Raw genomic sequence first — 12321 nt, forward strand, 5'->3', positions numbered from 1 at the left:
TGTACAGAGGGCCAAAACAAACAATTTTTTACCTCTGCCTAAAAAGCATCCCCAACACACTTCAGCAGTCAAACCAACTGTTTAGTTCAAACCAACATATGAAACACAGCTATGCATAAGAATCTTTTCTAGAGTCCGCTAACCCTGTTCTGACAAGCCTGTACAAACCAAAAATGGATGTCTGGTTTACCACGCACAAAATATTCCTGAGAGAGAACTCAAAAGCAAAAAATAGCAGCAGGAATAAAATTTAAATTACATAGTGAGTGTTTACATTCAACTAGTTCTCTGCAAGCTAAATCTGACCTTTTATGCTATTTTTTTGAATGGCTTAAATATTGAAGGCTATTTCTAAAAAATTTGCAAGGCCAGATTAGACCTATGTATGCCAAATAAAACCAATACACAGTGATAGGAGCCGCAGCCCATGCACAAAATTTATTGTGTGCTACCGTTTATAAAATACTTGAATAGTTCAGAACATGCATAAAATTTCCAACTTAAGGGTATGTACAGATTGTAGTTTATGGCAAAGGAAAAAAAAAAAAAAGAGATGAACTCTAGTGACATAAGTTTCAAGTCGTGTTCCAGGGGATGAGAAGGACATGTAGCAAATGTCAAAATATATAACAAAGTACACTGGCAATCAGTACAGTCCATTATTTGTGAACAAATTAGCACAGGGCTTCAATTTTTATTTTAACCAAGCAGTCCTGTAGATACCAAAATACATGCAGTCTCAAGTTTACACTTTCACTAATGCCTTAGCAGTTGAACATAGCAATTGCTTACGCGCTGCTTTGCTTAAACAAAAAGTATGTCCGATACAGGTTCAGTTTCCTTTACAGATTTAAAAATAATAAAAAAGCTTGCAGCTATTCAGCCCAGTGATTGTTAGCTATTTATGCAACCGTAATACTCACAATAAACTAAAAGTACTTATAACATCTAGGTAACCTATAGATGTACATCATAGGTCTATATATTAAATATTTGCAAAATGAAAACATGCATACACAAAATACAATGCCAAGCTTTACAGACTTGATATGAATCAAAATTTACTTAAACAATGTACAAAGTTCAATTAAAAGTACCTTAAAATTAACACTTCCATACTTTTCTTACTTTTAAAATTAGTATATATATTTTTTTAAATTCAAGGTGGGGAAAAGTCTTGAAAAAGCTGGGCAAAAAAGTTTCTAAATTAAATATTTTTTTTTAATCTGTGTTCAAGTAATAAACATTCCTACATAGAAATCTTCTGATAAGCTGTAACTAAAAAATACAGTGAATACAATATAGAATTAGCAACATCTAAAGGAGTAAACCTGAGGTCAGCATTTTACAGAATGACCAACTGAAACGTTTTGGCATTTTTTTCTGTTATTTAAAGTACAGTTTTTGCAGCCTCAGATATTTTAAGACCATTCTAATCTATAATTTTAAAGACATATCATGAAACCAATGTCCATTAATAAATAGTTAGCTCTTAGGGTTGTATTTGAAAGTCTGATTTAAACAAATGAACAAACAAACTACCTCTACTGAAAGAAAAATCCCATTTGTAAACTTAAAAGTGTTGACAACGTAAGCGTAAGATGCTAGCCTAGGTGTGCTTTAGTGAGAACAGTCCGATCCTTTCCCCAGATCTCTTCCGAAGCTGCAGCAGCCAGTGATGGATGTTTGTGTGAAAGGGTGAGGCACACGCTCCCGGGAGGTTGGGTCACCGTGTAAGAGAGGGGCTGTTGTCTCAAAAGCATGATGGTCTCTCTTTAGTGGGATCAAGTCAGATGGTTTTCCACCTCGTGTAAGTAGTCACTTCAAGTGATCCCCCTATTTCATTTGTTGTCACATCAAAAAGCAGTAATCTAGGAATTCTCAGGCAGGACATGAGTGAGTAAACCAGAAGCTGATGTGGTCACTGTGCATTGTTGTTGCCAGTTCCATTGTTTCCATTGGCATTTGCTGTGTTTACAGTATTAATACCATCTTGCTGAAGAGCATCTTTTCTTGGTGGCATTCTCTCATTGATCCTATCCAAACCTTTTGCTTCTTCAAAACTGCAGATTCTATGTTGCGGAGAGAATCCTCGTATTGCTTAACAAAATGCAAATTTGATATGTCAGTAATGGAAAAATAAGATGAAAGCATATACTTTTTCTAACAAATGATGTTTAAAAAAAGATTAAAAATCAGCCAAAGAAACTTATTGCCCTGCAACTGTATTGCTAAAAGATTCTCTAACCTGCTTTCCTGGAATGTTCACAGCAATCATTGTTTCAGTTCGTTACAAAAAGAAAAAAGTATGGCAAATATTCTGCAAGCAGGAATCAAGGGGTTTAAGCCCACTTGATTGCTTCTGCGTGTCCCTGGTGGGGCCAGCTATCACTGCTGTGCTTTTGCTGCTCAGCTCATTGGGCTAATCTTAACATCCCCCTGCTCTTCAGGGCAATGTCAGTAAGATCTAAGCAGCACAGCAAGTGCAGTGGAGGCAAAGCAGCAAAGGGTTACAAAAGTAGTGGCAGATTTACATCCTGCACACACACCAATGGCCTGATCCTGCAGTTTTCATGCAGGCAAAACTGCAGGATGTGATTCACACTGTGCTAATCATGTGGATGATGGAAATGGACACAACCACAATCACCAAGTTAGCACTGTGGTTCAACAATGGTATCATTTAAATACACATGTATTTAAAGTATAGAAAATAGGTATTATTTTGCTACTGATTATTTTGATGAATGAGGTCTGTAGTTGAATTTACACCTGAAAATGGCTGACCACATAATAAGATTGAAGTCTTTGGGATGAAATAATTCTTTGGAGATTTAAGTACAGCTTTCCACTCACAACAACAGGACCTCTTGCAGGTGTGTGTGAGAACAGAATATGGCACTTGTTTATATTTTTGGAGATCTGACTTCCTTAATTAAAAAAACAAAGAATACAGTCATTAAACGGTGCTTTGCAACTAAATCTGAAAAACCCCAAAGGTAGCTCTCTCTCTCAATGGCTAGGCTGTTTGTCATTAATTTCACTGAATTCTGAACAAGAAGAAACTAAAGTCTCTCTGAAAAGAAACAATCTGAAGTTGAATACTCTGAACCAAATAATTTTATGGCATTTTGCTCAATACCAATAATAGAGGATGTATATACAACTCATTTAGCATAGAAGCACTAATAATCCATTGAATTTAACATGTCTCATAAATACTAGAAATAATTTTGAACAGTAATTTATATTCAAAATCTATAGAAAAAAGTTATATGTCTTGCACTACCAGATATCACAGAAAGTTTAAAAAAAATGTTCAAAGCCATTAAATATATTTTATGAGAAAAGGCATGCATAAACAACCCTCCTTCCACATATAAGATCCCTCCCCCTAATCAAACAAAATCTTCAGTTGAATGCAGAAAAAAAACCACTAAACACTTCTATTTTTAAGAACTTTGAGACAACATCACATATCACAACATGCTATTGTACAAAAACCTATGGCATATTCTGTAAAAATAAAAAAAAGGAGACCAAAAACCCCCAAGAACTTCCCTAAAATATTAAAGATAATCATTATCCTAAAGCCAGAAATGAATGTTACATGTAAAATAGATGAATCAATGCAGTTGATTCATCTCTGCTTGTGCAAGTTGAAAATAAAACACACCCACACAGAGTACTTTTGAATTCCCTCCCAGACACCACAGATCTCTGCCAAGGGCAAAGACTCTGATCATACCTTTTTCAGCCTCAATTGCCTCTACAGTGGCTGTACAGAAGTGAGCAGATGCATGCAAAATGAATGAGAAAGATGAAGAGTGTAATATCGCACAGCAGAAAAGGCAATGATCAATTTAATATAGTATGCTACGCCAGATTCGATTACAATTAGTTAAAATGACAATTAAGTTTTTGGGGGATTGTTTTTAGGTCTAAGTGAAACTTTTCCTAAATTTTATCTAACAGAGTTATCAACTAGAAGTTTGTCTAAGTAACACTAATTGAACTGATGTTATTAACTATACATTTCTGTAACTTTTAGTTGTGATTTTTGTTTTGATTTTTTTTTAAGACAGCAACAGAAAACTTCAACGGATGCTAAAATTGTGGTATGGTTTTAAAAAATACTAAAAATCTATTTGAGACTATTTCTGAAGATTAAAATGCATTAGTGAGCTTCATTAAATTACCAGGAGTGACACTATAAAAAAAACACCACCAGCATTTGAATAATAATAAAAAATTACTTTTCTCTTTATCTTTAGCTCCCTGAAGTTTAACTAGTACTTCAATTTCTCACAATATTTTAAGCTAAAATGGGCATCTCTGAGAATTGAATCATGAAATTTAAGCCAAAGAAGACAAATCTAGAAAGTTAGTTAAATCTGCATATTTAAAAAGTAAATTGTTTAGCTGAATCAATGACAAAGTCTACAGCAGGAAGAGGTCTGGATTTAACATAGTTTTAGTGGGTGAATTAATGTGAATATGAAGAACATCTAGCTCACTAGCTGTTTTTCTAACTAAATAACTATGACAACTGCTTTGATTTCTTATGTGTAAGATCTTTCCTCATAATTTTAGCTTTAGATAGCAAAGCTTTAACATAAGGTTATTATTATTACAACCTGAACTGTAGCTAAGTCAATCACAGTAACAACTTTTTACCTCCTCCTCCATTTGCCATACCTCTAATACCATAATTTCAGAAATATTAACAAAAAGTAGCTTACATAGTGGTAAACCTACTTGTGTGGTGCTTCATACATACTGTTAACAACAAAAATCATGGCAGAGTATTCAAGCAAGTGCTGGGGAAAATAGCTCTATAAGAAAATAGGGCATTAGATGAGAATAGAATTCTTTAAAGAGATTTAAGTTTATTACTTCTCATTTCCTACCCAACAAAACCAATCATCTACAGTGTGCCTACACTATCTTATGTATGAATTGCCTACACTATGTTTTAAGCTCACTGTTGCATAAGGTTCTAATTTTCACTGAGATAGTCTAAAAAAATCAGATACTTACATTATGTAAGTATCCAATAAATACTATTTTATTTCATAAAATAATATTAAATACTTAAGGAAAATGCAGCATTTTGAATTTCATATACTGCACTTTCCATGGAACAAAAAATGAAAAAAATGTTAAAACAGTTCTGCACTGAAATCTACAGAGACAAGGGCAATTCCAGAATCAAATCAAAAAGCCACTTGAATGGATGCTTATTTATTTTTACTTTAAGGGAAAGAAACTTTCTCTATTTCTAAAAATAAATTACTTTAAGAATTGTTTTAGAAAGTCACCAAATACACATATGCAAACTATAATCAATTTGCCATACAAATATAAAACTATGTAAAGAAACCACCTCTTTCCACCATTTTCTGTTACCTGTGGAGTCTTTGTTTTCAATCTTTTCCTGAAAAGATCATGAATACTGATTTATCTCTGCAAATTATGTCGCTTGGTCATAAATACAAATTTCAAAATTTACTCCTAGTTCACGCTACTTGTAGTACTACTATTCCAAAAAGACCTTGGAATATTCATCACAGTTAGGAAGAAGATAATTTTCAACTTGACATAAAAGAGCAAACTGACTGGAAAATACAAGCACTTAAAAAACCTGTAGAGACTCAATTTGGAAAATCATTTTGTTGGATTCTCTTTTGCAGGTATATCTAATTAAAATTTTATACTTTGTAGACCTTGATAAACCTCAAATAAATACTGGACCACATGAACAGATAATTCTGAAGTCTTTGCTCTGAAAATTCTCAATAGAAAGCTCATTTTAAGCAACAGGTTTCAATGGCATTTCTATCCTTAATTTCAGCTCTCCTCTTGTTTTACTTAATGGATGTATCTGATAGAAAATCCTTACCAATTTGCAACCTAAACACAAAAAACTATCTTAACTGCTTCCTGACTAATAGCAGGGGCAGTAGGTCAACTGATATCCATGGAAGTACTTACAATTATTAATTTATATTTCTGTTTAGTGTGTTGCTGAATAAAGCTCTAGGTGTTTAGTCAGTTTTTAGCAGATGTTGGCTCAGTTTGGAAGCTAATTTTATTGAATTCAATTCACAAAATAAGTCACTAGGAAATATTATTTTAAAGACCAGTACTTAATATTATCTTTATTATTTCAGCTACTATAATGCAAGCAACAAAAACAATAAAAAACAAATTTACATTAAAAATATTAGAAATACACAAAGACCGTGGTTTCCCAAAGTCTGTTTTTAACCTAACACATTAAAGCTATCAAAAAGTAAGTTATGATTCTTAAAAAAAATATATCTATATTCATGAAAAAAGAAATCATACATTGACATCTCCCATAGGATATAGGCTTGCATTTTTTTCCAGAATTACACTTTTGAACTGAGCTGTCTTTGCTGCACTCTGCATTTGCCATTCCCCCCATGGCTGCTCTGTGCTGCAGTGAGGATCTGTCCTGGGGCTGCCTGGAGGGATGGCAAAGCCACCAGGCAAAACCACCAGGCACTGCTGCTCCAAGCAGGAGGAGGAGGAGGAGAAGGGTCAGCAGGTCACAAACACAGCAGCTGGGCTCTACAAAGTCCTGACAGAACAGTGGCAGCTGCTAAGACCTACTATGGAAAATGTTACTGACATTAGGAACTATAATAGGTAGATATGCAAAAATTGCATGTGTGTATATATCTATTTGCCCTGATAGAATTATTTCAGCCAGCTCTCTAGAGAAATGTAAATATACACTCCAATTTCTTATAACTTTCAAAGCTGCTTATTGATTTAACAGTAACCGATGTGCCATTGAAAAATGAGCATCTGTAAGACTGAAACCAGGAAAACCTGGGACATACTGGTCAATTCTGTATATCTTTAGGCCAACAGAAGAACAGAATAAAAAAATTGCTTCAATTTAAAATTACTTCAATTAAAATTACTTCAATTACTATGTTCTTTTATTTTTGCAAGCCTACGCTAGTTTAAATTATTGATAATATACTGACCAACATAGTACAAAATATTTCAAAGAGTAAATATTTGTAGTAAGAAATATAAACTATACTATCAGTGACTGTATTTTTTGTAAAGAATATAAATTCTCTGATACTACAATGGCTTAGAAAATGGTCAGTTAGTGAAGTTTTATTTTATTTTTGCTTTACTGCTACCTTTGCAATTGAGCATTAACTCTAATTTGAAAACTACTCTCCTAAGACTGAAACAGTACCATGCCTATCACTAAAAAGAAGTTACTTCCATTTAAGAACTAACTAATTTATTTTGAACAATCAACATGATTAGAACAAATGAGGAATATTAATGTAGTGCATCAGAGAATACTGCCATCGAAAGTTCTAGTCAAGAGAAAACACACACCCACAAAAATCCAGTATAGATTTTGCATACTTTCCAAATGTCCCACATTTTCAGTAATGGTAGAAAGTCATATGCTTTATGAAAAAAAAATTTTCAAGTCAGTTTGATCCTCCCTGGTATTTGTAATGCAACATGGATAAAAATTTGTTAAATGAGTGAGAGGAATGCAGACTCATTTTTAAGCATAATAAAATTTCTTATTAAACAATGAAAATTAAAGCTAGAACATATGCTTTTGGAATAGTTGAATGGATTAGGAAACATACACCGTTTCTTGTTATAGACATTCACAAAACAATCACATACATACACTGGACATATAAACTTGTAGACATTATATGTCCACTGAAAAATGATTTAAAATGTGACATTTGTGTTTCAAAGCTATTAAAAACCAGCTTTGATAGTTTAATAGAAAATGTAGTGAAAGGCTTTTAAAAAACTACATAGAAAATATAAGGAATTCAAATAAACAGTCTAAATCATGAAATGAGAAAAGCAGCTACTCTTGTAAAGTAGATTGTGTAAAAAGTGGTATTCACATATCACAATCTTTCAATAGTTATAAAATTCAGTGTTCCCACACTAAAGTTTTATACTTCGTAGTAAAGCCTGAAGGTGGCCAATAAAAAGTCTTTGAATATGTTAAGAGTGCTGCTGATATGAAGCCCAGTTTCAGACTGGTGTTTTTTAGTTATTCACCACTGTGAGCAGAAAACATGGACTTCATTCTTTTAATACACTTGGTATAAGCTCATACCATCTTCTCCCTAATCCTAACTAATCATTACAGGCCTTGTGAAAAATATGATCCAATGATTCAACAAACTAAAAAAAGAATGAAAACCTTTTACAAAATATTCAATGAGCCAGATTACCGTTATATTTTGTATAGAGTTCTTTTTATTTTCATGCAAAAAAAATATATGCACACTTAATAACACCCTTTTATTTTGATTTATTTACAAGTTTTAAATTCAATCCCTTTATTCTCAACTGATTTTATAACAAATGATTGAATATTTTTCAATTACATTGTTGTTGAAAACGCACAGACAGTGTGCAGCAGCAAATGCAGCAAACCTCAAAAACAAGGTGCTACAACATTGCTTCTACATCAAGAGACAGACAAGTGTCTGGGATAGTGGTTTAATTTTAACACTTATACAGACATACATCTATACCTAGAGAGAGACAGACAGATCTAAGAAAGCAGCTACATCTGCAGAGGAAGGAAACAGCATGTTACAAGGACAATTCAGGGAGGTCAATTATACATAGAACATTTGACAAACAACATAGAGAACAAACTTTGGCATTAATTACCAGGGTACAAAACATAGCACATTCCAATCTGTCAATGGAGTGTAATATGGAACTATGCAGTCTGTAGCTGTTTGTTAATATTAATATCAACAAGTATTTGACATTGTCAATGAAAATACTAACACAGCTATAATAAAACCATTTTAATGGAGAGCACACAAGTAATGATGCAAAATTACACTGCCATTTTTTTATCTGTAATGACTAAATGCCTCAATACGAGATCTATAAGGTCACCCCACCTGAAAAATTGTAAACTAAGGAAGCTCAGAGTCTGAAAAACATAGCTTGACACAGCTGAACTAGTTGGCTTTTAGTTTTATACCCTGGTTAAGTATCCATTTCACATTGCCTGATTAACACATAACACTATGCTTGTATCAGCCGCTAAGACAAGAACTGAAAAGCATAAGAAATTCCCTGCATGCATTATGTGTGGTGTTAGCAAAAGAGTGAGATGTGCCCCAGTCCATCTGAGGCACAGCAAGTTGCATAACATCATTACCACTTTGCAGGGTCTGTCGTCCTCCAGCCAACACTCCACTAGGTAACATTCCAGTGGGAGTCAAACCCTTGAGTGTCAGCACACTTTCACTCTCCTCCCTGGGTGAAAAAAACAGTAACAAAACCTTAAATATCTGCACATGAAAACTTACATTAAAGTAAAATAATGGATGGGGAAAGGGACAGCCCAGTTTTTTGCTGTGTTTTAGGCATGTCAAGACTGACTGCAAATACAATTTCCAACAATTTAAAAGGCAAAACCAATTCTATTCCATACCAGTCTTTCCTCTGCCTAGGAGTTATAAATGCTTGCTACTTCTGAACCAAATTCTGAGCAGTTATTCCCATGCAGGTTCTTTAGCTTTGAAATGAGCACTGAATGCTTCATGAGGTACAGAATATGTCTCACTACCATAAAACAGGCCCCAATTTTGTCTGAAATGTCTCTACTTTGGGAAATAGGAACTTTAAAAAATTACCCCTATTTGAGCAATTATGTTCTGTGGAAAAACAGACATTTTGGGTAAATAGGATGATGAAATCTCAACATTTAAAGAAGATGGGATATTTTTTTAAATAGCTGAAAAGAAACAAACCAAAACTGAAAACAAAACCCCTCTACTCCTCAAGTTTGTGGTATGTCAGAAATTTTCAGAGTCAGTCCTGACCTCCTTCATTATACACTTGATTTCAGTCTCTCCATCTGGTATTGCCTTTCCAAGACTCTTAGTTAACAGCTGGACAAACAACATGTACACTAAAGATCACATTGTCTAATTTCTTGCAACGTGTCTCAAAAATAACTCAAAAATATTCTTCAACCAAAAATTCCATCAACAGGGTGTTCCAATATGCCAAACCAAATTCTGATGCACAGTGATCTCCCTGAAAAATCTTTGGCATTCATTATCCTGAAACAGAGATGTTTACCTTGCATATGTAATAGGGGTTAAGGAATGCAGAAATCATGCAAGTACCTGAGAACAGAGAAGACTCTTGCCATCTTGCCAATTGCACGAATTTTATTTCTGATTATTTCCTTCCTTGCGGCAGCTGTACCTACTTTCAATAGAAGAAGAAAGAGTCTCAAGCTCATGATTCTTTAGAAGGTCATTGTTTTAAAGTGCATCAAATTTAACAACTGTTTAAGTTCAGTACTCTTCATAGGAGGTCACAAAGTTATCAAATTAGAGCTTCAGAATGCCAGCAAAATCACCATCACCTCTGTGTCCACAAAATACACACAAAAAAGTTTAGATTGTTCACAATGATTTTCTAAACCTAGTAAGAACCTGAACTACCACCACTACAGTGTAGTAACTATAGTCACTCATTTACCTAAATTTTACACTTTAAATTCTTAGTACTGACATGTACTAAGAATTGTGTATGTGTGTATATCAACACGTAGGCAAGTAGCCTAATATAGAAGCCAAAGAGATACTAAAGCCACAAAAATTCAAGATTTTCTAATTGTTACACAGCTGTTCAAGAGAAAACAGTGGTTTCCTTGTTTTTATGTCAGCTACCCAAAACACAACTCCATGAAAACCCCTCAGAAAATAAACAAGCAAAAAACTGCAGTGGTACCTTTCTTACCATTAAGTCTGTGTTCCACATCATCTTAGGTTTGCATCATTTGCAGAAATTACAAATACCAAAGATCTGGTGTAAATACTGCATATTCCACAGGGCAGAGCGATACCACTTATGACCAACAAAAGTGAAGACAAAACTCTGAAAGGAGGCTTGTGATTAGGAAGGAGAGCCACCTTTGCCTGCCTTGACATGAAAACAGAAACACCTTTCTCCAACACCCTTCTCCTTTCTCTGGTTTGTTTCAATGTACAAAAGTCATCCTTCCCCTCATCTTACTTTCCCTTTGCTAACTCCTCAATTTTATTAAAACAGTAGAGGCAGATGAGGAGGTATCAAAACCAAAATCCTTACTTCTCCTCAGCCATTGGAGAAGGAGAGCATTAATCACATCAAGTACGAGTAACTCAGTCATACTGTGAATTGAACCACAGGGGACCAAGAGTGAACAAGCTCAGACAGGTCTGTCAGGTATTCCAGAACTCCATGTACAGTGTTGTTCAGGCTTGGGAGAAAGGCACACAGTAAGAAGCTGCCAACTAAATTGCAAGAACGTAGAAGAGAGGACCAAAGAAGTGGGCAGAGGAAGAGCCACATGTCCAAAACTGTCCTACTTGCACTCAAAAAGGGAGCTGAGCTGTGGAAGAAGCTGTTTTCCATCCCTGCTCACTAGCACGGGGCTTCCCCATGAGGGCACAGACACTCAGGCACAACAGTCACACTTCTCAGACCACAGCTGCAAGGACACAAGGCCTTCTGTGGCACAAGAGTGGGTAGACTTTCCACCCTGAACACCAAACCAAATAAAAGACAAAAGATAAATCACGTAAGGGCAAACAACAACAACAAAACCACACAAGACAGAAAAGGTGTAATGACAAAGAAAAAATGGGGGCAAGAGACAGCCTTTGTAAGAACACAGTGACAGAATCTTGGGGTATGACAAATACCTGCCAGTCCACATAAATAAAGCAAAAAAGCCAGCAACTGTTGAGTAAAATTTTTTTTTAGACAAAGTTACAATTTTAACAGACATAAAACTAAAAAACTGGCAAAACAGGTGGCTCAGGAAAGACTTGGAATAGGATAGTATGAAACATTCAATTTTTACTGAAAAAAAATTTCCTTGAAATCTTAACTTTTAATTTTTAAAGTTGTAGAAATTTTTGCTTTCTCTCTTTGAACACTACTGAATAGCTACTTGAGAATCTGGAATGAGGAGACTCTTTTAGAGTTTGAGAAGCTCAGGGCTAAGAGGGACATCAAATATTTCTCTTTAAGTTCCTCAATTTTCCTTCTACCTACACCAATCTGCAGGCTTCACTGATGCCAAGCTGTAATGTGCCAAATGGAAAGACTTCAGGCAGTGCTAGTCTCTGTGCTCTAAAATGAGAAAGGTTGCTTTGGGGTGTTTGGTTTGTTTGACGGGGTTTTGTTTGTTTGTTGGGATTTTTCATTTTTGTTTTTTTTAAGATGATTTCTCATTGCCCTGGCCCTCCA

At 34.7% G+C, this 12321-nt stretch overlaps 1 protein-coding gene across 6 annotated transcripts in view; it reads right to left on the reverse strand.

The window, feature by feature from the left end:
• The window catches only part of PPP3CB (protein phosphatase 3 catalytic subunit beta), a 46095-nt gene that overhangs the window by 5627 nt on the left and 28147 nt on the right, over window positions 1-12321 (reverse strand). Inside the window, exons 11-14 of one of the 6 annotated variants that reach the window (XM_066554275.1) lie at window positions 10203-10284; window positions 9227-9324; window positions 3749-3778; window positions 413-2100 (exon numbers count right to left, since the gene is read on the reverse strand). In XM_066554275.1, coding sequence (XP_066410372.1) covers window positions 1922-2100; window positions 3749-3778; window positions 9227-9324; window positions 10203-10284 — 389 coding nt within the window. In that variant the 3' untranslated portion in view covers window positions 413-1921. Of the gene's footprint in view, window positions 1-412; window positions 2101-3748; window positions 3779-8329; window positions 9325-10202; window positions 10288-12321 lie in introns of those variants that run through there. The other 5 variants (XM_066554273.1, XM_066554277.1, XM_066554276.1 and 2 more) reach the window with 5 other exon arrangements.

This window comes from Molothrus aeneus, chromosome 8, assembly GCF_037042795.1.
Source record: "Molothrus aeneus isolate 106 chromosome 8, BPBGC_Maene_1.0, whole genome shotgun sequence".
Classification (NCBI taxonomy): domain Eukaryota; kingdom Metazoa; phylum Chordata; class Aves; order Passeriformes; family Icteridae; genus Molothrus; species Molothrus aeneus.